Consider the following 25,814-nt stretch of genomic DNA (forward strand, 5'->3'; position numbering starts at 1 on the left):
AAAACTATTTACAATTTATATTTGCAGGTATTAAAGTAGAGAAAGATTGAAGTGGACATAGAATTCTGACTCAGGGGCCATACAGTGGTAAGAAATAACTGGAGAGACGCTAGTCTGCACTGCCCTTTACAGACTTCGTTCAGAGCACGAGGAGGACAACTGCATGTGTGTGGACCAACAGCTCCTGTTTAAAAATTTCCAGACTCAGATGCATAGTGCGCATGCGTATCCATGTGTGGAATACACATAGGGACCACCTCTCAAAGAATTATGGCATATGTTCGTGTCTACAGACTTTATTGGGGGATGTTGTAGTTGGATCTCTGCATTAACGTTCTGGCCTAAACCCTAGGAAAAAATTTAAACAAGTTTGTCTCTCTTCCATGTTAAATTAAGCATTTTTGCATTTCCAATGGTTGTTACACATCACAAGCACATATAATGAGAGGTAGTATCTGCCAAAAATAAATAATTAAATAGATTAATAGATTCTAAAACTAGAAGAGACCCCTGGGATCATCTACTCTGATCTCCTGACACCCTGACCGCAGCTTTGACATAACAACCTATCACTTCAGCCAATGATAGACCATGGTGATATACTGAAATAGAAACGTTTTTGATACATTTACTGGAAAAAGCAGGTAGTCTACTACTTCTGCCCAAAACAAAGTTGCATATTATCTCTATTTTAAATGTAAAGTCCCTTTGATAACTCTGACTAATGATAAGGACCAACCCTGTCTAGTTCAAGACACAAGTTATGTATGTACATAGAGTACTGCTTTGTGGAACTGAAATTTTTACATTGTATCCTCTGCTAATAAAACTTATTCTGATATTAAAGGTAGAAACATCTTTTCTCTTTCTAAAAATAACAAACCTTTCATTTTAATAATGGCTATTTTAAGATTATGAAACGTTATTAAATTAAGGTTATGAAAGGATATTAAATTGAGGTATTTCACACATTCCCTCAGACCTGCCTCCCCTCTCATAATAGAAACTATTAACTAAAACCACAATTTAAACCTACTACGCCATTTCCCTTTAACTTCAGTTTTTCCTACATGCACCTGAAGACCAGGCAAAGTTCAAAATAGATATTCAGACAGATATTATCTAATCTGCATTTCCAATTTTTCTCCCTACAGCACAGTAACTGCTCAAGGAAGTTTAGTTTTCCTTGCATTGTCTCCTGTCACACACATTCTTGCCTCCTCGTGTAGGGTCTTCAGGTTTTCCCTTGTGTTCACCCACTGCAGCCCTTTCCAATACTGTTTAGTAGGATACAACTCTGCCCATCCCATCTGACTGAGACCATGAGTGTGACACTAGGCTGCACAATCTCCTTACCCTTCAGAACCTTTCTCTAGAGGATGAGGAATTCTCATCTCATTTGGGGCAGTCTGTGTGAAATTACCCAATCCCACAGTAGTCAAACATAAATCTTGGCTATAAAAAGACAACCTATGAATTAGGTAGTTAAACTAAGTTAAATTAGAGAGAAAATGGTAGTGAATCAAAATACACGGTTTGCATAACAAACCTCTTCTGAATACCTTGCAAAACCCAGTGACATAAGCATCCCTTAGCTTTATTACAAAAAAGAAAGAAAGAAATTGTATGTCTCTAGAAATCAAGTCCATCTCCAAACATTTCCTGTTCAGCCTGACAGTCACACCATGACGTCCAGAGAAATCTTTCTGTGACAAAGTGACTCACTAGTTGGTGTGTTGCTTTGTGGCCAGGAATGGTGTTGCAAGGTTTCATTCTCTGTAGTCCTGCCAACCTACCTTCTGACTTGGCCCTCTGGACGGGTCAACTTTGGTCTCACCCCTTTTGAGGGAATCCAGGGTTTTCATCTAGTAGTTTCAGGACCTGACACCAGGTCAATGGCCCCAGTGCACGCCCAATAAACCTTCTGGCACTTTGCATCTGGGGTCTTGCTGCTCATCTACCAGATGAGGCTATAGGGAAATCCAGTCTTTCCCTCTACCCTCAGCCCAAGGATCCTTGTAGCAAGTGGTTAAGATCTGTGTGGTCAAATCATCTGGTTCTTCCCTGGGCTACTTCCTGCATTGGCCCACCTTCCCCTCAAGGGGCTCATATTCTCAGCAGGGTGGGGATTCTGCCTGGGGCCCAGCCTCTAGTCCCAGTTCTCAACGTATTGAAGGAAAGGAAACTAAATTTACGGAAATAAAGAGCAGCGCCAGTTTCTCTGTCCTACCCAGATTCTCCAGCCACCTATCCTACCACGTTCTGCTCACAGGTAACCAAAGGTAGTTTGGCTCTCTGCTGTGCTTTGAGAGCTGAGGATAACAGGTCTGCCCACAGATTCCAAGTGCAGAAGTACAGAATGACCATCCAGCACTTCCCCCACCTCGCTCATAAAATTTCTTCCAGAAGCTGCATTAAAGCATATCTTTTAAAAAGACATATAATCTCATTTTAAAGACTTCAAGCGATGTTGAGCACACCACCTCCCCTGGTAAAATGGATATATCCAGTTTCTATTTTAGCTGACCAAAGAATAGCCTGGATTTATCTCTTTTAAAATTCCTCTAATCAATTTTCTTTTACCATGAAATATATGTTACTGTCAGACCTCAGGCCCTCTTTCACATACCCTTTTAGAATTAGAGATTATGAATAAGATTAGAGAATATGAATACATTTTCTTTGTTTCAAAGCAAAGGACAATTTTCTATTCTCATACATTTCTCTCATCAGAATTGCCTCTCTCTTTTCTCTCCACTGCCCATTTATATATATATATATATATATATATATATATATATATATATATATATATATATATATATATATATATATATATATATATATATGGGTGTGTGTGTGTGTGTCCATTAATCTGTATGTATGTCTCTATAACTATGTACCTGCACTTAGCTATATCACATCTGTCTATTCTTTCATTAGCTATGTCTAACATCTGTTTGTCAGTTTCTTCTAGGTATATCAATGATAAATAAAATAACTATCTTTCAAAATGGACTGAAATTTAATGTGGATTGTGAAAGGTGGTTCCATATATGAGATGTAAACAATTATCTTTGCTAGAAGTAATAATATTATTGATGTGCTAGAGCACATCTGAGCATATGGTGAAAATTGGGTTCCTATGCAATGAAGATGGTAGTCAAGTTAAACAAAAAAGTGCACCCAGTTCTCCAAATGTAGCAACAGTTAGAATTATTAGTATGAAGTAAGGAAGCAATGACTCACAGTAAATTATTCTCTAATTCTAAGAGAGTATTCATTTTAAAAAGTTGGCAAATTAAGTCAATCTAGGAGGGAACATAACAGATGGCTCAAGTCTCTAGATCTAAGATTTGAAACGGGAAGAAGAACTCAAGATGAATATCACAAATAATATTGGACAAATGTTTAGCAAAATATCCAGGATACTTCTATTTCTAAGATTTTACCAAAATGAATTTCTAAATTAGTAATAACTGATGCCAGGGTGACTCTTTCAGGTTAACTGAACGAAATGTAGTAAATGTTAACAGATACCATATTAGAATAATAGAAATGTAAGAATGGAAGGGACCTCAATATGTCATCTAGTCCATCCCCATGGTGCTGAAGAAGGATTAAGTATACCTAGACTATCTCTGACAAGTATTCTCTAACCTGGTCTTAAAAACCTCCAATGATGGTTTCCACAGCCTCTCTAGGTAACCTGTTCCAATGCTTAACTATCCTTATAGTTAGCAAGATTTTCCTAATACGTAACCTAAATCTCCCTGGCTGCAAACTAAGCCAATGACTTCTTGTCCTACCCTTAGTGGATTTGATCACTGTCCTCTTTATAACAAGATTTTACATAGTTGAAGACTGTTAAGATGTCTCCCCTCGGCCTACTCATCTCTAGACTAACATACCCAATTCTTTCAACCATTTCCCACACATCATGTTTTCTAAACTTATTTTTGGTTGCTCTCCCACAGACTCTCTCCAGTTTGTTCACATCTTTCTTAAAGTGTGGTGCCCAAAACTGATACCTCATCAGTGCAGAGCAGAGCAGAAAAATTACCTCCTGTGTCTTGCATACAAAACTCCTGTTAATACATTCCAGAATGACATTTGCCTTTCCCCCCAAACTACATCATACTGTTCACTCCTATTTAATGTGTGACCCACTATAACCCCCAGACACCCTGCTGAATTGCTAAAACTTTAAAAAATATACATACACACAGCATTCTGTGTCTGCTTATTTTTAAAAAACTGAACTCTGTTTATACCAAATTCAGATGATGCTATAAACTGCTAGAGATGTCTGAGAATGGGGAAAGACAAAAGAACAAAGGCTAACAATTAAGCTTCAGCTTCTGAATGTGCTAGGTCACTAAGCACAAGATACTTCCTCTCCTCATACCATTAGTGAACTGATGGCAGCTTCAGAAAGCAGATAAAAAGCAATTCATTCTGTAAAGCATGGTCCAAGCTCTTCATATTAAAGTGGGAGTTCTTAAACTCTCCATAATTGATATTTAACTGCAAAATATAGGGACTAGCCTACAGCTTGAAGAAAGCAAAAGACAAGCTCACAACAGACTCAGGAAATTAAAGAGACTAGTATAACATGGACTGTAGGCTGATAAGCAAGATCAAAAATATTAGTATAATGAAAATCACTGCTCTGCTGAGTCTGGATATGAAGAATGAATCTGCATATTTCAAGAAATGCCACCTGGTTTTGCCAACAGATAAAAGAGGTTTGCCTACTGCCAATATGTTTTAACTGCCAGTCAATTCCCAGGACAAGGAGACCATGGCCAGATGGTATTCACCCGGGGAGTTCTGAAGGAAATCAAATGTGAAATTGCAGAACTACTAAGTGTAGTTTGTAACCTATCATTTAAATCAGCTTCTGTACCAAAAGACTGGAAGATAGCTAATGTGACACCAATTTTTAAAAAGGGCTCCAGAGGCGATCCCAGCAATTTAGGCCTGACTTCAGTACTGGGCAAACTGGTTGAAACTATAGTAAAGAACAGAATTGTCAGAAGAATAGATGAACATAATTTGTTGGGAAGCGTCAACATGGTTTCTGTAAAGGGAAATCATGTCTCACCAATCTACTAGAATTATTTGAGGGAGTCAACAAGCATGTGGACAAGGGGGATCCAGTGGGTATAATGTACTTAGACTTTAAGAAAGCCTTTGACAAGGTCCCTCACCAAAGGCTCTTAACCAAAGTAAGCTGTCATAGGATAAGAGGGAAGGTCCTCTCATGGATTGGTAACTGGTTCAAAAGATAGGAAACAAAGGATAGGAATAAATAGTCAGTTTTCCAAATGCAGAGGTAAATATAGTGTGTCCCCCAGTAGACTGTACTGGGACCAGTCCTATTCAACATAGTCATAAATGATCTGGAAAAAGGGGTAAACGGTGGCAAGATTTGCAGAGGATACAAAACTAGTCAAGATAGTTAAGTCCAAAGCAGACTGAGAAGAGCTACAAAAGGATCTCACAAAACCGGGTGACTGGGCAACAAAATGGCAGATGAAATTCAATGTTGATAAATGCAAAGTAATGCACATTGGAAAACATAATCCAAACTATACATATAAAATGATGGGGTCTAAATTAGCTGTTACCACTCAAGAAAAAGATCTTGGTGTCATTGTGGATAGTTCTCTGAAAACATCCACTCAATGTGCAGCAGCAGTCAAAAAAGTGAATAGAATGCTGGAAATCATTAAGAAAGGGATAGATAATAAGACAGAAAATATAATATTGCCTCTATATAAATCCATAGTATGCCCACATCTTGAATACTGCGTACAGATATGGTTGCCCCATCTCAGAAAAGATATATTGGAATTGGAAAAGATTCAGTAAAGGGCAATAAAAATGATTACCGGTATGGAATGTCTTCCATATGAGGAGAAATTAATAAGACTGGGACTTTTCAGCTTGGAAAAGAGATGACTATGGGAGGTGAATATGATAGAGGTCTATAAAATCATGACGGGGTAGAGAAAGTAAATAAGGAAGTGGTATTTACTCGTTCCAATAAAACAAGAACTAGGAGTCACCAAATGAAATTAATAGGCAGCATGTTTGTTTTAAACAAAAGGAAGTATTTTTTTCACACAACACACAGGCAACCTGTGGAACTTCTTGCCAGAGGATGTTGTGAAGGCCAAGACCATAACAGGGTTCAAAAAAGAACTAGATAGGTTCATGGAAGATAGGTCCATCAATGGCTGTTAGCCAGGATGGTTGGAAAACTGTACTCAGAGAGTAGTTATGAATAGTACCCAGTCAAGCTGAAAGGGCATGTTGAGTGAGGCCTTGCAGGGATTTATTCTGGGTCCGGTTCTATTCAGTATCTTCATAAATAACTTGGATAATGGAAATAGAGAGTATACTTATAAAGTTTACAGATGATACCAAGCTGGGAGGGGATGCAAGTACTTTGGAGAATAGGATTAGAATTCAAAATGATCTTGGCAAGCTGGAGAAATGGTCTGAAATAAATAGGATGAAACTCAAAGACAAATGCAAAGTATTACACTTAGTACACTTGTGAAATCAATTGCAAAAGTACAAAATGAGAAATGACTGCCTAGGAAAGAGTAGTGCTGAAAAAGATCTGGTGCAAAAAAGCAACCATCATGTATTAACAGGAGTATTGTAAGCAAGACATGAGAAGTAATTCTTCCACTCTACTCAGCACTGATAAGGCCTCAACTGGATTATTGTGTCTGGAACTGGGCAACACACTTCAGGAAAGAATAATATTTTTTGGACAAATTGAAGAAAGTATAGAGGACAGCAACAAAAATGATTAAAGGTCTAGAAATCATGAACTTGGAGGAAAGATTTGAAAAAAAATCGGGTTTGTTTAGTCTGGAGAAGAGAAGACTGACGGGGGACATAACAGTCTTCATGTATGTGAAAAGTTGTTATAAAGAGGAGGGTGATAAATTGTTCTTCTTAACCACTGAGGACAGGACAAGAAGTACTGAGCTTAAATTGCAGCCAGGGAAATTTAAGTTAGACATTAGGAAAAACTTCCTAACTGTTAGAGTAGTTAAACACTGGAACTCATTACCTAGGAAGGATGTGGAATCTCCATCACTGGAGGCTTTTAAGAACAAGTTAGACAAAGTACCTGTCAGGGCTGGTCTAGATAATACTTAGTCCTGCCTCAGTGCAGGGGACTGGACTAAATGACCTATCAAGGTCTCTTCCAGTCCTACATTTCTAGGATTCTAAATATAAGAATCACATTACTAGCCTGGTTCATCGCAAAGATAACCTTGAAATAGTTAACTGATTACTAGTGTTGAATGCTTGTGACTATGGTTTCTGTATCACCTGCGATCATTGATTAGTTCAATGCAATTTCATCAGGGTAAATTTAACCCACAACACTTATTAAAACTTAAATGACAGAAGATAATAGAAAGCATGCCATCAGTATGGTATCTAGATTACAGCTCTGTCAGGATATTAGTAGATATGGGACAGGAAGAAGAGTCAGTGCAATTTTCTCTGGTTTCTCTGTAGTCGTCACTGAAATCTAAGAACGTATCAGTGTGATACTTTTCTTTAGAACTGCGTGACCTAGTTTCACTTAGAAAGCAACCCTGTAAGTATGAGATGTGCTGGTTTGTTTGAGAAAAAGAGCTAGAGAGATATTGGCCTAGAACACTATACTTAATATTAGAAAGGTTGTATGGTGACATGACAAAGGTGGGGACAAAAGCCAGTGAAGCCATCCATGTTTTCTCAGTATTACAATGAACTTCTACTTCTACTCTATGTCCCCTTGTCCAAACTGACTTACCCTCATTTTTCTTGGCCTTAATATTTGTCTCCAAAAAACATAAGGAAGAACATTTTATGTGCTTTATAATAGGTATAAAAATATCCCCCGACATTCAGACCACAGTTATAAAAGCTTAAGAGATAAAATTCTGATAAGGAACTCAGTTTGATAGCTGGGGAAAGGCTCTTTCACTATTTCCACTTTTAAACTTTGAAAAGGTTTGCTAGACTTTTGTTTTCAAAGAAACCTGAATTATTTGAATGGATTATATAAGGTTTCAAGTATTTTCATAATGCTTGTATTCTTCAACTTAATTTGTTTACAATTAATTATGGAATGCTAACTTTACAATTATTGGGAGAGTTTCAAAAGAGAGTTTCCTTTTATTAAAGAATGTATATACAATTGCATTTTATTGAGGCACTTTCAATAAAAGAAATCCTCAAAGGAAAGGAAATATTTACTTTGCTTGGCGTCTCTTTGAAGAACTTCTTGCTGAAGCAGCTTTTTCTTGGGAGTATTTTCTATTTGATTGTTTAATTGCTGGGGGACACATGTCCTAAAAATATTCATGTACATGTATCCATTGACTGTAATGGCACCAGATGGTGCTATGCACTTTTCAAAAAGGGTGAATGTAGGCATCCAAATCTAGGTTCTCATTTTAAAAAAATCTGGCTGACAACCTTACTTTTATATATGATATTGCTTTTCATCCCCAAGTGTCTGAACAAAAACTTATGTAGGCATAAAGGGTAGGATTTTCCAAAGCACATAAGATTAAGGAGCACAAGCCCTACTGAACATCAATGGCGCATATTCTTCTAAATCCCTTCACCATTTGAGAAAAATCTCTCCCAAAAAGCAATATTTTCTCCACCAGCTACCTCTAGAAGGTGTTTTTCAAAAATGTCCAGCCATACTACAGTTTAAACTAGAAACTGAAACCGCAGGAGGAATTTCACTGGAATTTGGCCAAGATATGGATTTATACCTTTAATTTTATGAAGTGTTTATTATAAGTTTGAATAGCAATATAAGGTATATGCAATTATACAACTGTAAATTATACCCTTAGTACTTTTTGTCGCAATTTGAGAGAGGCTGAAGCTCAAACAGCTTAGTAGATTCATGTACAGTATTAGTAGGTGGCAAAAAGATATCAAATATGATACATCAAGTATGAATCAGCAACTAATTCTTATTAAGTTGACATGACATATACAAATAAATGTATATGGAAATGAACTTTATATATTGACACCACTATTGATTTCAAGAGTGCTACAACTGGAATCAATGAATGCCCAAGCATATGTTGTGTCAGCTTCTTCATTTGGATTAGTATTATTTCACTTCTCCTCTTAGGATTGTTATTAATAATGTATGCAACAGAACTCAATGTGCTTATTAATGCTTTAGGCAATGCTATCATACACAGAGATACCATAAATAGAGCTCAGTGAAAATCTTTATAATTTTTCATTTTATTTTTTTGGAATTTCATTTCATTTTGTTTTATCCCCTGTGGGAGGGGGTTAGGTCCTGTCCCCAGGAGATGGGAGTCCCTGGGTGGGATCCTCAAGAGTAAACTCACCCCGTCCCCGTGAGGAGGGCAGGCCCCGAGGATGGAGAGTGTTGGCGAGCAAGTCTGCTCTACACTCACCCCGCAGTGGTGGTTCCTATACCTCTGGTCGTGGGCTGGCTTCCTGCTCTGGGCATTGCAACCTGGTGCATGGGGTTGCAGTGCAGCTCAAGTTTGATCCTGCCATCCTTCTATCATCATGGGGTTACTAGGCCAAATCTGAGCAAGCTCTGCAATCCTGTGTACCATGTTGCAAAGCCACTCACTAAAATTTGGCCTGGCCACCCCTCTGTTATCACGGAGGAGTTAGGGTCACCATATTTGAACATTCAAAAAAGAGAACACTCCCCGGGGGGTGTCAGTCCAGCCCCGCTCTGCCCCAAGTCCCACCCCCTCCCCGTTCGGCCCCGCCACCACACCCCTTCCCACCCCCTGACCCGACCCTAAGAGCCAGAGGGACCTGCCGGGGGGCGAGGTGGGGAGTCCCGGCGGTGCTTACCTGGGGTGGCTCCCAGGAAGCATGCGCAGGTCCCTCTGGCTCCTAGGGTCAGGTCGAGTCGGGGGGCGGAGGGCTCTCTGCCCGCTGCGAACTCCTGCAACCCCGCCCCCGCAGCTCTGATTGGGCAGGAGAGAGCCAGTGCAGCACGCGGAGAGCCCCTCCGCCTCTGTGCCTAGGGGCTGCCCACATTGCAGGCTCCTGCCGGTGGGCGGGTGCCGGGAGCTGCCCCAGGAAGCGCCGCCAGCCCCGGGACTTTGGACTTAGGGTTACCATATGTCCGTATTTTCATGGACGTTTTTAGATATTTAAAAATTCCTCCCGGACGGCGATTTAAGAACTAAAAAGCCGGACATGTCCGGGAAAATACGGACGTGTGGTAACCCTAGGAGGAGAGGCAAGGCCAAACTTGAGCAGTGCTGTGACACCATGTGCCAGGTCACAATGCCTGGAGCAAGAAGCCAGGGCCAGCCCTGCAGGACAGGAGCTGCGGTTGCGGGATGGGTGCATTTTATTAAATTTTATTCATTGCTTTTCTTTTTCTTTTGTTTTTAGTTTTATTTCATGTTACTTCATACTTGAAAAAAGCATGGGGCTCTAAATATGAACAATATTGTTAATGCCCTACCTAGCCTTATGAAGTATTTGAACAAAAGCAACAATGCCTAAACATACCAACCATCTAGACAACAAGAATAATTTATAAAAAAAAAACTTATGGAGTATGAGTAATAGTAAACATTCTGCCAGAGATTTATACAATATCTCTAAACCACAAAACAAGACAGGCAATAATTACTGACAGTGGGAAGATGCTTTTCTCCATATATACACATAAATATACATAAACATACATACCTGTGTATACACACATATATTTCTGTTTTCTTAGACTTACACATTTGAATCTAATTTTTACACTGCTCCTTCTAAATAAATGATATCTCAGTCATCTGCTACCTGAATAGACAACAGCCATATCTGCTTTTCGCATGAGACATGAAAGTGGAGTAATTCATGTTAGCATTTCAGTCTGAAGGCACTTCTCTACAGCCATGTGCCATTTCAAATACATGCTAGACCATATGGTACAGTCCTTTAGAAAACAAATTCTCTAAAGTCATCTCATAACACGCATTAATTCAACAGACTGAAGAACAGCATTTATTGTCCAATTATATTTTTTCCTTGCTGTTTCTTTCAGAGCAAGTAGCACAGAAATGAAAGACAAATTTGCAACTAAATAATACATTTAGGAGCACACCCTAGGATAAACAGATGTAATCATCCACCCTATTCCACTGAATAAAACAGCATGTCTTCAGAAACTCACTGCATTTTAAAAAAAAGATTCTTGGGTTGTGAAATCTATTTCATGCTTTGATATGATTGTCTAATTTTATTTTTTTTATCCTCCTGTCCCAGACTCCTTTCCCCCAGCTCATTCACCTAGTTCTAAGCTTGTGAAAGAATTATAATTTGCATTCTAACATAGGAATGCCACCTCCAAACATAAAAGTTGACTATTTTTGAAGAATTTGGTAAAACTGCATATCAAACCATACTCTAGTTTCACTGGCAACTATAATGAAGTCTCATAAGGGACCATCCTTTCTACATATAAAGGTTCAGTTTTATTTCAGAGAGCATGTCATTTAGAAAAATAACAGGAGTTCTACAAAGACAGTAAGAAAAACAAAGATCTTCCTTCCTTCTCCACAGATCCTGAGTTAAAACTTTGATTGAAATTTAGGGCAAGTTAAAACTGCTGTAAAAGTGAACAGCAATGTTACTGCACTCTGACAGGGTTTACTGGGACAAAAATTTGAGGTCCTTATGTTGTACCTCCATGTTTATGGTTTTTAACATTTAATTATTTACACACAAGTTCTAAATCTCTCTCAGACAGCAGCTTGGAAAGCCCTACTATAGAGAAGTACACAGTATATTGTGGTATAAAAAATAGTAATGTTCTGAAGTTAACCGTGTCTTCTACTTTACCTGGATAGCAAGTGCTCGAGCTACAAGCCCTCTGAGATATTGTAAAGGATCTTCTGGACCTTCCCACTTACTCTGCCATGTGAGGGGACACTGAAATAAAAATAGATTAATTGGCTATGCAGTACAATTCAAAACTACAGGTATTACTACTGTTTTAATGCAACTATTCATATTACATTTAATGAGCTGGAGACTGAATGTAGTTTAAAAAGAGAGCGAGTGTCACGATCTGAGCATACAACCATGAATTCCCAGCTCTAATGCAAACTCCTTACGTAGTGCACAGACACAATGGTGATAGAGGCCATACAGAGCCTCTGTTTAACAGATAAATGTGACCTAACACTAGCATTAGCTTTACAGTCAGGACAAAAATCATTAACAGGTTGTGAGGTTAGTATTAACCAATGCCTGTAGAGTGCTGTGGGTCCTGATTCTGCAAGGTGCTCCCCCTTAATTAAATGGGAGTTGAGGGCACTTGGCATCACACAGGAGGTGCTGAGCACCTTGAAGGATCATGCCCTTGAAGATTAAGGGCCAGATTTTCAAAAGAGCTCAGCATCCAACAGCTCTCATTGAGAACAGCAGCAGCTACTGCATGCTGACGACATTTGAAAGTCTGGCCATTAAAGCATATAAGAAAGGATGACATTCAAAGTGAACTAAACAGTGCTAACTTTCACTGAATACACTTCATCTTAATACAAATAATAGAAAAACTTTGGGTCTAGAGACTTTGGTAACATTTAAATAGACCAACAAACAAAAACAAGACAAAGCAAATAAAGAAAAAAACATTAACTCTGTGGACTCTTTTCCTTATGTTTAAAAAGCATGACTTCTGAAAGAGAGTTATAAAAAATGGTTACTTGCACGTATTGTAACTGTTGTTCTTCGAGATGTGATTGCACGCATGTATTCCACTCAGGGGTGTATGTGTCTAGCATGCCAGAGCCAGAGAGTTTTCTGCAGCAGAACCAGTTGGGGCAGCATATGTGCCCTGCACATTGCTGTGGTCCCTGCCAAGATTATATAAAGGTGGCAATGCCCTAACCTGGCCTCAGATCCTTCACATCGAAACATAGCAGAACGGGATCCAGAGGGGATGGAGGATGGGTCATGAAATACCTGTATGCTACAGCATCTCTAAGAACAACAGTTGAAAGGGTTACTTATCTGTCTTATTTCTTCTTCAAGTGGTTGCACAAGTTTGTTCCACTCAGGTGACTCACAAGCAGTACCGTTACGTGGTGGGGCTCAGTGTCTACTTTAACATGGCCTTCCCAAAATTTGAATCAATCTTTGAAGCAGTTGTGATGATATAATGATGAGTGAAGGCACAGAGGACCAAGTGGCAGCACTACAAACATCCAGTATTCAAACATCCTTTAGAAAAGCCACCAACGTAGCATGAGTGCTCATTGACCGAACCAATAATGTCTGTGGCAGAGGGGTGTTTGCCATGGTAATACAGGAATTAATCCATCCAGAAATTGTCTGTGCGGTAACTGCTTGACCTCTCGTTCTATCAGCATAAAAAAATAAATAGCCAGGGAGAAAGCCTGAAAGGCGTAGTCCTGTCCAGATGAAAGGTTAATGCTTACATTTCATACAAAGTATGTAGTCATTGTCCATCCTTATGCGAGTGTGATTATGGGAATAAAACATGGTAAGTATATTGTCTGGGTCAAATGAATAACTGATACCACTCTGGTTTAGCCCCACCATCCCGCTGCAGGGCAGAAGCCCCAAGATCCCCTCCCCCAGTCTGGTAGGTGGAGAATGGGGAGTCACTGGGGACTCTGCAAGCCGCACTTTAACTGTAAAAGAGCCAAATGTGGTTCGCAAGCCACATTTTGGCCACTCCTGGCTTATGGCGTTCTTGCCATGAGAACCTGAAGTTCACCCACTCTTCTGGCCTGGTACTGCTTCAACTTGAGGATCACCTGTGGGATGAGCAGAATAGGGAAAAATGCATACACAAGACTTGGTCCCCACCACAGAAGAAATGTGTTGGTAAATCTGGAATATGACCTAATTAAGAACAGAATTGACAGCATATTTTAATATGTGTTGCTTTTTCTTCTTCTCTTTTCAAGTCTGTATCTTCTAATTTTTCAAAATCATCAAAAAGTTCCTTCATGTATTCCATCCACATTTCCAGAACGGTGATGTTTTCATAGCACAGTCTGCCATCCTTAGTTTCAATGCAGCTCAATTCTTTTCTTGACATCTTTATTTGCCTCATAGTTTTTTGTGGTATGATGAATCTTTGTAGTTCTTTCTGGTTTCATATTCTTTGATTTCATCACGTCATAACTATGTACAACCTGCTTTCCCCCCCCCCATGACGGGTTGCTCTACTTACCACTGGATAGGCCACCTTCTGGTGATTCTGGGGATTAGCTCAGTCAGGCCATCATCCCATCCCGGGATTATGTCCCATCAGTTTCTCCCCTGCAGTCCCTCTCTCGCTATCAGGAGCTGCAGCTTTCCTATTTGTGACTCAGCCCTCCGGCCAGGTCACTATTGTAGTTTTCCATCCTGGGGGAGTGTATCAAGGTTCCTGCTCTCCAGCAGTCTCTCAGGCAGTCTTCTGCTTCACTGTCTTACAGTACCACTCCCACAGTGGCTAGCAGGGGAACCTGGACCTACCCTCTACTCCGGGGTAGCGACCCTCTACACAACAGCTAAGGTCCATTCCTTGCAACTTGCTGCCTTTCCTTGAGCTGCTTCCATACCTCCTGGCCTTCCCCACTCCTCTGGTGAATCTGCTCACTCCCTCCTCCCAGGGAGTAACTTTAGGCATCTCTGCAGCCTCCAAAACACAGCTCCTTTTTCCCAGGGAGTGACTGCAGACTCCTTCCCTGAAGCCCCTTCTGTTTCCAATTTCCTATGTTTTGTAGAAGCCCTGTCTGTCCCTCACAGGTGAGCCTCTCTCTAATTAGCTGCCTCCAACCTAAAGCTCTGCCATTTTCAGCTTAATTAGCTGATTGGGCCCACCTGGCCCAAGTCAGCTCTTGCAGGGCCAGTGTGGGAAGCACACCCTATCACATCCCCATACCCAATCTTCATGAGTTTTAAAAGATATATACCCTTTAATTACACAACTGAACATAAAGGTGAGGAAAGGGTCTCAGGTAGGTAGCTAAGCCAGTACAGAAACATCAACAGCTAGTCAGCTCAGTACTTAAGTTAGGGCAACCAACTGTTTCTGGTTTTCCTTACAATTTTTTCTACACTATGTTCTTTATTACTGTCCTGATTTTATGCTGTTTTTAAAACCAAGCTGCTTGCAAATAAAAGTGGCAAAATCTAAATGTCAGATACCTACAATTCTGAATGTGGGACCAATGTAACTTTCCTGTGTTAGTATGGTATGTTGACTATTTGTAAATGCTCACTATTTATCCAACAGATAACAGGTCTTATGCAGCTGTTACAGTAGAGCATAATAATATGCACAGGTTTCAAGAGTCATTTTAAAAACCTTATGGAGTGAAAATTCTTCTCTATCTGTTTTGGCACATGTACTAAGCACCTATACTTTACAGTTCTCTTTACAAAACAAGATACTACATATCACAAAAAAAAATGAGGAAAAAAAAGTAATTTGGGATGTCTATGTATAGAAATTGAACCTATTTAACTATACCAGTGTCATAAACAGATAGTTAAGGGTTAATTCCTCTTTTACCTGTAAAGGGTTAAGAAGTTCACATAGCCTAGCTGACACCTGACCAGAGGAACCAATGGGGGGACAAGATGTTTTCAAAGAGGGAGGAGGGAAATCAGTCTTTTGTCTGTTCAGAAAAGTTTGTGCCGGAGCGAAGGATCCAGGAATCAGCCATCTAACATTTCTTAAAATTAGTAAGTGTTTAGAGAAGGAATGTATTAGATTATGTTTATTTTCTTTTGAGACTTCTTTTTGCATAGAGGGAGAATCAAATTGTGTTTCTTTGTGTACTAAGGTTTTGCCCAGAGGGACATCCTCTGTGTTTTGAATCTGTTGTCTGTGAGAGTAGCTTGCATGCTAATCTCACAGCGGTATTCCTTTCATCCTTTTTCTTTAATTAAAAGTCTTCTTTTAAGAACCTGATTGATTTTTCCTGGTTTTAAGATCCAAGGGTTTTTTGGATCTGGGCTCACCAGGAATTGGTGGGAGGTGAATCAGTCTCAATCCTGCCAGGAAAAGGGGGATAAAGCTGGGGAAATATTTGGGGGGAAGACAGCATTTCCAAATGACTCTCCCATAAACGTTTGTTTAAACTATTTGGTGGTGGCAGCTACTAGATCTAAGCTGGTAAATAAGCTTAGGGGTTATCTCATGCAGGTCCCCACATCTGTACCCTAAAGTTCAGAGTGGGGGTGACACCTTGACAGCTAGTTTCTAAATCAATGTAGTTAAATCAGTGCAAACCCTGTGTGGGAATTGGTTTAAATTAAAATTGGTTTAAGTTTATCTTGTAATGACTTCCCTTAATTCACAAACAAACCAAACAGCTTCAAAACATTGAGAAAAGTGAACTGTCAGTTGATCTAAATAAGCCATCCAACCTAGCCCAAATCCTAGCCCAAATCCATCCTATTTGTGTTGATGAAGACTGTTGGGAGCACAGAACCTCCAAAAGAAGACAAAAAGTAACCATTACGACCATAAAGTTCCCAAAATGTCTTGTGGAAAAGACAAAGACTAAATTATGTCCCATGGTCTGATAATCCATTTTCAATTGGCACTGAGGTAGTGATATTCTAATATGTGCATTTGGGGAGACAGATACAGCAGGCTATGAGCCAAAGTAGTCTTGGGGGTTTGGGTCCTGAACAGATGGGTCCTAAGGCATTTAAGCCTGGAATAGAGTTTATGTTCTGTTTAATACTTCTGATCATAAAACCAAATCTCAGAAAGGGGGTAATGTTCAACTTATACAAAGTATGCATTGCCTTTTGTTGGAGTAGGGCGCAGACTCCCCCAGTGTACAGGAATTCATTTCACCAAGCAGTAATTCTAAATATTTTGAATATTAATGGACTGTACATTGTAATGCAAAATGCCTGACAAAGTTGGCTGAAGTTTGTACTGAGCATTAGAAATTGCTCTAGATTAAAAAAATATTTTAAAAATATATGATGTGTTAATACATTCATCTTACTGCTTATGGACAGCAATGCAAGCCTTATTTGGTTTGAGTTGCACTAATCTGGGAAAGGGTGCCGATATATAGAAAGAACTGTTGTGTTTACCACTGTGAAACAGCAAAAAAATAGAGAAAAGAGGCAGCATTTTATACTAAAACATATTTTCTAGGATATCCTATTATCAAAATTATTTCCAATATGTTTCATTTGTAAATGCAAGTTTCACTAAAAGGGGTGCGATGCTGTATGACTGAAATATGACCATCTAAATCATTAATATTGTCACTGTTAGACAACTGCAACAAAATTTGTACAAAGTATATCATGTAAGGTGTCAACAGAAGATATATGATTTTCTAAATAAAATTATCCTGTTTAAATCCATGTATCATCACTGTAGCTGAAGTTATGAATATTGGCTATAGATCTGTCTCCCAAATGTGTTTGTTTCTAGGGTAACACTCACCATGTAAAATCTACAGTGAAGCCAGACAGCTTTGTATTGATGGCCCATGAAAGGCAATTGACTCTGACAATGGTCCATAGAAACTCATTCCGCTCAAGATGGCTCTTCCTGCAGACATCTTGGCCTGCAAGTGGCCAATGGCTGCCTCTGGGAGTCAGCAAGCCATGTAAGGGCATGTGACTTGCTCATGTGACTGTGCACTCCATCTTGTGCCTGTGACTTTCCACAAATTGACCGTGAGCTTTGTTTGGGACAGTAAAATTCCATCCACATGGCAGAGGATATAAAAGACCCTTGAATCATCTCCATGTTGCTTCTTTTCTGCTCAGATTCTCTAGACTATGGACTTACAACTAAAAGGAGCATTCAAATCTATGAACTGAGGACCTTCCAAGCTTTTGGAAGTTACCAGAGACTTTAGAAGCCAACAGTCTGTAACATCACTGCTACAAACCTGAGATAAGAACTTTGCAATTATTGTATGTATATGACCTATTAACCATTTTAACTGTCTTCTTTTCTCTTATAAACTTTTAGATTTTAGTTACTAAAAGATTGGCAGCAGCGTGATTGTTGAATAAGATCTAAGTTATATATTGACCTGGCTATGTGGCTGATCTCTTGAGATCAGAAGAACCCTTTGTTTGATTAAATTCATTTTCAATAACCACTCATCATAAAGTCTAGTGTCTATATGGTGAAATACCTACTGGAATGCCTAAGGAGACTGCATTTTTGACTTCTTGTTAACCAGTGCGATGAGACAGAAGTTTACTTTTGTTACTGGCTTAGTACATCTAATCATAGAATAACCACCAGCCTGGGGTGAGTCTGTCCTATCTCTCAGCAGTTTGACTTGCAGGTGGCATCCTCAGCTGTGACCCACTGAGGCACGTTGACGGGGGTGGAGAGGTGGGAAACTATTCATATAATTTTAAGGGATAACATGAATGATTTAGCTTGCGAGATTTTATGGGATTTGAGTTGGAAATGCTATTCCAGGATCATTAATTCTACCAGCTTTGTATATCCTTCATAGAGAAAGTTCAGCTAATGTGCATAATATGCTCAGAAGCCCCCACTGATTCTTAAAGCCAATATTTTTTTTAGTTTTCATTCTGAAAAGCCATAGTTAAGTTTTCCTTAAAATAGTAATATTTGCATATTTCAGGATAGTTGAGTGGTTTGGGGGTTTTGTTTTACTATTTATACTAATGTCAATAAAGTATTGTGCATACTCAGCACCTCTCAGGTCTTGAGTACTCATCAAAGGTGCCAGAATGATAGCATTAAAGGTAGAATTTGTTTATCCACATAAAATGTACAACAGGACGAGCAGCAGTTTTTCTGGGCATGATGGCTGCACTGCCAATGTCTTTAAACTTCTAGGTATAAGAAAGAAGCTCTGTTTTAATTCTTGGACCCTCTCCTTATCCTACTACTTAAGAAAACCAATTAACATAGCAGTTGTTTGTAAGACAGACAGCTAACCACTAAGCAACAGATCGACAGTTTAGCACAAAGGTCACTAACAGCCTTTAGATGGTAACAACATTTGGTGCTAAAACTCTGAATCAGTATTGAACTATAAGTTACCGTAAGGTGAAAAGCGACAAAGACTCCTGTGGCACCTTATAAACTAACAGACTTATTGGAGCATAAGCTTTCATGGGTGAATACCAGGGCCGGCTCTGGCTTTCTGGCCGCCCCAAGCAAAAAAAACAAACAAAGAAACAAACAAAAACCGCGGCGGCCAGAACAGCAAAGCAAAAAAAAAAAAACTCCCTGCCCTGCAGATGTGCCCTGGCTAGCGGGGGGAGAGAGAGAAGGGGGGCGGCCAGGGCTTCAGCGGGGCGCTGCCACGCGGCCCCTCCCGCCATGCCCCCTGCCAGGAGGGCTCCGGTCGGATGGGAGGGAAGGACAGGGGCTGCCCTGCCGGGCTTGCTGCAGGGCGCTCCCGTCCTCCACGCCGCTGCCCTCTACAGGGCAGCCAGAGCGGAACAACAACAACAACAAAAAAGCGGCCATGCCACCCTAGGATTGGGTGGAATGCCGCCTCCTACAAGCTGCTGCCCCAAGCACCAGCTTGCTCGGCTGGTGCCTGGAGCCGGCCCTGGTGAATACCCACTTCGCCAGACGCATGTGGTGGAAATTTCCAGAGGCAGGTATAAATATGCAGGCAAGAATCAGTCTAGATATAACGAGGTTAGTTCAATCAGGGAGGATGAGGCCCTCTTCTAGCAGTTGAGGTGTGAACACCAAGGGAGGAGAAACTGCTTTTGTAGTTGGCTAGCCATTCACAGTCTTTGTTTAATCCTGAGCTGATGGTGTCAAATTTGCAAATGAACTGAAGTTCAGCAGTTTCTCTTTGGAGTCTGGTCCTGAAGTTTTTTTGCTGCAGGATGGCTACCTTTAAATCTGCTATTGTGTGTCCGGGGAGGTTGAAGTGTTCTCCTACAGGTTTTTGTATATTGCCATTCCTAATATCTGACTTGTGTCCATTTATCCTTTTACATAGGGATTGTCCAGTTTGGCCGATGTACATAGCAGAGGGGCATTGCTGACACATGATGGCGTAGGGTTCCCTATTTGATTAGGAATCCCCTGAAGCATCTGATCTAATCTTGTGACAATTTTAAACAAACAAACCAAACAAAAGGTGAAATGTATATACGTGTCTGAATTTAGCCGACTTTTGTTCAATGTCATAGTTACAGATTAAGGATTATTAATGGTTAGTTAAATGTATAATTTCTTTTTTCAAATATTAGCTTACCTTCTGGTTTAATAAAGCACTCGCTAGACTTTGTACTTCAGAACTCAATAGTGAGGTGCCTCTGATGACTTTACTGAGAGCTGCAAGTGACTGATGGACACTTTGCACTAGGAGAATGGCATTGAATTGTTCAAGAATAATGAATGATAAGATTGGGGATCCTTGTTGCTCAGTAGGAGGAGTCACCTTCTGATGAATCAGGTTGGAGTTCTAAAAGAAGAATGTAGAATGCTTAATTAATAACTCAGTGACAACTATATTATTATACTACATATTGTTTTCTTTATACTCTCATTCATGATCATTTACTATTTGTAGTATATAGAAGTCCATAGTAGCATTGTGCTAGGTGTTGCACAAACACAATAATAAGAACAGTCCCTGCACTGAAGAGCTTACAATCTAAACAGACAAGGAAGACAAAAAGTGGAAAGAGAAACAGAAGCATAAAATAACTTGCCTAAAGTTACAGCAGGTCAGTGGCCAAGGCAGGCATACAACTTAAGTCTCCTGACTGTAAGTCCAAGGTCCTATCCACTGGACTTTTGTGTCTTTTTAATGTGAGACAGGATGTACAGGACATATATTCCATTGTGTATTAATCCTATTAATATTTTTCTCTTCAGTATTTTTCTCTGTCATTGTATCTTTATTTTTTATAATACAATGAAAAGTTTTACTATGGAGATTCTTTATGACTATGTTAAAGTGGAAGCACTAATTAGGAATGGAATATGGACTCCGTGTTTAAAAATTAATTATATAAGTAGTGAGACTGTTCTGTTAAGTAAAGATCATTGTGCAGATCCTCGCTTTCCAGTAAGAAAAGATAAAATATCAGTTTTTTTTAATACATTATTTTAGACAGCTGCCATTTAAATCAAATAAAACTTGCAATTTCAGGCATATGGTCACTTCTTTTATAGAATTCAAAGTCACTAGTGCAGTAGTTAGTCCTGGTTCCAGTAAAACAATTTCTAGTGCTCACTGGCCCATATGTGCCTCTCACTGAAGCACTGTCTTTTATTTAATATAGTTATTATATATATACAATGACTGTATATGAAGCTTTATTTTTCTAAATTGTTTATAGCATTTTTTCTGCCAGACAACCAATTTCCTCCCCATTAGGACATTAAACTTTCTACTAAATAATAACGAAAATACTGTTTTCATTGTTCTTATTCTTTCTTTTCACCTTCCCTGTCCATGCTCGCTTCTCCCTCTCTTCTGCCCCTCTCCCTCTGATTTTCATTTTCAACTGAAAGCAGCTCAGAGGCAAATGACACTGCCAGAAGAAACTCATGTTATACCTTTCTCTGCTAAACTGAAAATCCTATTATTAAATATTTTCCCCCATGTAGATACTGATATACTGTAATCGAGGCACCCCTTCTCTTTGTTACCCTCTCTTTGTTAAACTAAATAGATTGAGCTCCTTGAGTCTATTAGCTAAAGTGATGTTAATTAAACTAGGCTGATTTACACAAGCTGAGGATTAGGCCCAGAACTCTTACATCTTATGAAAGTGGAACTTTCAGTCATGCCTTGTGAAGCAGAAACCCCTTTCACATGACTAAGAAGTGGTACTGGTATCAACTGTCCCTCCATTATAAGAAAAGCTTCTTGGGGAGGGTATTAATCAAGCAACAAAGGAATTAAAACTAGGAGGGATAAAATAAGACCGGGGGAACATATATGAAAGTGTATTTATAAGGATAACAGGTAAAAAAAAATAGAGGTATTGCTATTAAATATTGCCAGTCTATTTCTTAGTACAGTGCTGTAAATATACTTAACAGTATTTAACTGTATGTTGGGGAAAGAAAGGGTACAGGCTGGGCTGATAGGTACTGATTCTCAGCCTTGAAGATGTGTTCAAGATGATCATGGTATTAAATAGAACATAAGTTGGGGGATGCTTGGATCTGAGTTTTTGGGTTTGGATTATTTTAACTATAGAAGCCACTTGCAAAGTTCAGGTCTGTTTTCAGAATTTGAGTATCCTCAAAATTCTCTGGTATTTGCAATTGGGATTTTGATGTAGGTCTATCTCTAAAGATCATGTTTGGCCTTGAATTATCAGAGTCAGAAAATTCCGCTTCTGTGAGGAAAGTGAGAAAATTGAAATTCAAATAGGCTACAGTAAGAGAACTACACTGTGTAAATCTGTAATACAGATTTTACTAAAACAAGGTTTTAATGCTGTAGTTTTAAAGCAACTAATTACCTCTTCCTCTTCAATAATGAATATTCTTAACTTTTCACAACTCTGCAAATCACTCTTAAGTAAAGTCATTAACAGACAATTACTTCTGACATAATTTTCTAAAGATCTTGATTGTTTAAAAATGATGCAGTGCAATCATATTACTAATAGATAATGAAATAGAAAATGGAACCAGCAAGAATAAAAGACTCTACTTAAACCATTACTGTATATCAATCAGAATTTATCATTCAATATGTAGGCATGGAATAAGATCAGACATTTAACTAGCTGGTATAGTGTGTGATAGCTCTAGAGGACATATTCTGATTTTCACTGTGCTTGGGCACTAAAATAAGGAAATACAATTAGGTTTATTGAGTTCTCAAGATCACTTATATACCATATGAAAAAGTGGTTTTCCTTTCCAGTATATTGACTGCTTGATTTCAGAAGATATATCAATCTTGCTATAATTACAACTCTAATGAATAATAATAATATTTTATTTTTTATCTTAAACAGTTTCAGTTTTATAGTTTATCCTGTGCTATGATGCATACAATCTACCTACTACATTATGCTGAAATATTTGTTGTGCTGTGTTTTATGGAACGAGGCACAAACTAAGTTACATTTCCAAGTACTTATCTCTCTCCTAGAAGATGAAAAAGTACGCAAACTAAACTTTATTTCACACTGACCTTCCCTATGAAACACAGAAGGAGAGCTAATATTCTGGTATTAGTTTTTCACAATTTAAATGTAAAATGGGTGAAAACTCTTAGAGGTATTCATGTTTTCAAATACCCACTCATCTTTATTTCACACGTTTGTTTTCAGTTTATTTTAGAGCTATTCACAATTCAAATGTATTCATCGCTTGACTTATTAACTTGAGGGATATTACCAGTTTGTAAATATTATTGTACATGCAGATTATTACCCAATGCATATTGTAGTTTACTTTTTAACTTTAATTTGTGCAGCCCAACCTACTGAATCTATAAATCTAGACTTATATGAATGTTCATGATCCAAGATTGTGCATGATGAATAAATGCTTCTGGACTCTCTGGCTTAACATAGTTCTTTGTCTTTATTCAATATTCAAGCATAAGAAGAGAGACAGCCAAGGCAGTGTTACATTCAGGCTCTATTGCTTCCTTCCCATATAGGATCCTATCTTATCAAGCACTTCCTAAAAGTAAGTTCTCTAAGGGCAGGTCTACACTAACCCCCCAATTCGAACTAAGGTACGCAACTTCAGCTACGTGAATAACGTAGCTGAAGTTCGAAGTACCTTAGTTCAAACTTACCTCGGTCCACACGCGGCAGGCAGGCTCCCCCGTCGACTCCGCGGTACTCCTCTCGCCGAGCAGGAGTACCGCAGTCGACGGCGAGCACTTCCGGGTTCGACTTATCGCGTCCAGACAAGACGCGATAAGTCGAACCCAGAAGTTCGATCGCTCGCCGCCGAACTACCGGGTAAGTGTAGACCTACCCTAAGTTCCTAGACATTACCCAATTCAAAGCATGTGTGTCTATCACACTCTACAAAGGGTGTGTCTATCATAACAATCTTCTACTATTTCCTGCCAAAAGATTCCCCTTTTCCCCACATCATTCGTCTCCTGGGCTCTGGGATTCCCCAGGAATCTCAAAACCAACTTGTTATCACATCTATTCTGTCCCTATTCTACTGCATCACTAGTGAATTTACAGCAGCCATGTCTGAGAACTAAACAGCTCACCAAAAGAAAATAGTGTGAGCAACCTGTTTTTCCTTTTGAATTTTGTGTTCTTTAATACTACTCACATGGGGAGGAGTCAGAAATGCATGTGAAAATTAGACATGAGAGTGAAGTGGGCAAGTGGAGCAACTTGTAAAGAACTGCTGAAGTGAAATGTGCTCTTTCTAATCCAAAATTAGGGTATATTTGTACCTTTAACCTCAAATACCATTTTTGTGTGTCTCATATCCAACTGAGCATAATTTTGAAATCTTTCATCAATCTTTCTGTCCATCTTTGATACCTGCAACATTGCCTCTATTTCGCCTTTGCAGAAATCTCCACAGTTAGAGGGCTTTCCCATCACCCTCTCCCCTGGTTCTTGTCACGCAGACAGAAAGCAGAAGATCAGAAGCCCAATGCAGGCAATGAGATGTTTATTGGGATTAGTTTCAAGCAAGCATATCCATAGCTCTAATACCGCAGAGCCTTGTTTCCCAGTGTACCATTCGCCCTCCCCCCGCCCAACAGGCATAAATATATACACCCCTGGTCCTACCTCTTTCAATTTATGGCCATAAATGGTTCCGTTTTGGGAGGTTGTGAGTCTGGGGTCTTCATCCCACCTCTTTTGTATCCCATGGGAGGGGTAAGGAATGAGGTTGTGTACTGGCCAAGGTCAGGCTTTTCTTTAGCTTTTAGTGTTTTTATGCCTCCCCTCCCCCACCTCCTTGCCCCTCCTAACTGGTTGCTTGACCTTGGCTTGACAGAGAAGCCAAGCAGCCTTTCAGTGTATGCTCATATATTACCCTTCCACCATGTCTAGTAACACTTTAACTGTTCTTATTTGTTCCTCACTTTAACTGTTCTTATCTGTTCCCATTATACTAAGAAACCCATCTAGCCAGGCAAAACCAACACACACAATGTCTTTGTCCTTTGTTCACACATCTTAGTATAAAATATAAAAGTATATAAATATCAAAATATCAAAAATAAATGGGAAAACCCAAAATTCTATCTCAAGAAAAAATACAGGCCTGAATCTTACGTTATTACTAGCACTCCTAACATCCACCTAGACTCCATATCCTTTCATCTAAACTATTCCAACTCCTTTATCACCTCCCTTCAGCTATTCTTTTCCAGATATGTATGAAGTAGGATAATAAAATTGCTTCCCTACCCAAATAACTTCACTGGCTCTGCACTGGCTTCAAGATCCAATTTATATTTTTTTCTTGTTTTCATAACTTAACATTGACATATTATAAGTCATAGAATACATAGAAATGTAGGGTTGGAAGGTACCTCGAAAGGTCATCAAAGTCCAGCCTCCTGAACTGTGGCAGGACCAAGTAAACCTAGGCCATCCCTGACAGGCGTTTGTCCAACCTGTTTTCAAAAACTTCTAATGATGGGGATTCCACAACCTCCCTTGGAAGCCAATTCCAGAGGTGAACTACCATTATAGTTTTGCTAATATCTAACCTAAATCTCCCTTGCTGCAGATACGGCTGGCTCCAGGCACCAGCCGACCAAGCACGTGCTTGGGGTGGCACCTTAGAAGAGGCAGTCAATGTTGGGGTGGCA

At 39.3% G+C, this 25,814-nt stretch overlaps 1 protein-coding gene across 1 annotated transcript in view; it reads right to left on the reverse strand.

Annotated features, from left to right (window-relative positions):
• Window positions 1–25,814, reverse strand: part of DYNC2H1 (dynein cytoplasmic 2 heavy chain 1) — a 370,096-nt gene that overhangs the window by 40,388 nt on the left and 303,894 nt on the right. Inside the window, exons 84-85 of the mRNA XM_065405465.1 lie at window positions 20,280–20,489; window positions 11,899–11,988 (exon numbers count right to left, since the gene is read on the reverse strand). Coding sequence (XP_065261537.1) covers window positions 11,899–11,988; window positions 20,280–20,489 — 300 coding nt within the window. The remainder of the gene's footprint in view (window positions 1–11,898; window positions 11,989–20,279; window positions 20,490–25,814) is intronic.

This window comes from Emys orbicularis, chromosome 1 (genome assembly GCF_028017835.1).
Source record: "Emys orbicularis isolate rEmyOrb1 chromosome 1, rEmyOrb1.hap1, whole genome shotgun sequence".
Classification (NCBI taxonomy): Eukaryota; Metazoa; Chordata; order Testudines; family Emydidae; genus Emys; species Emys orbicularis.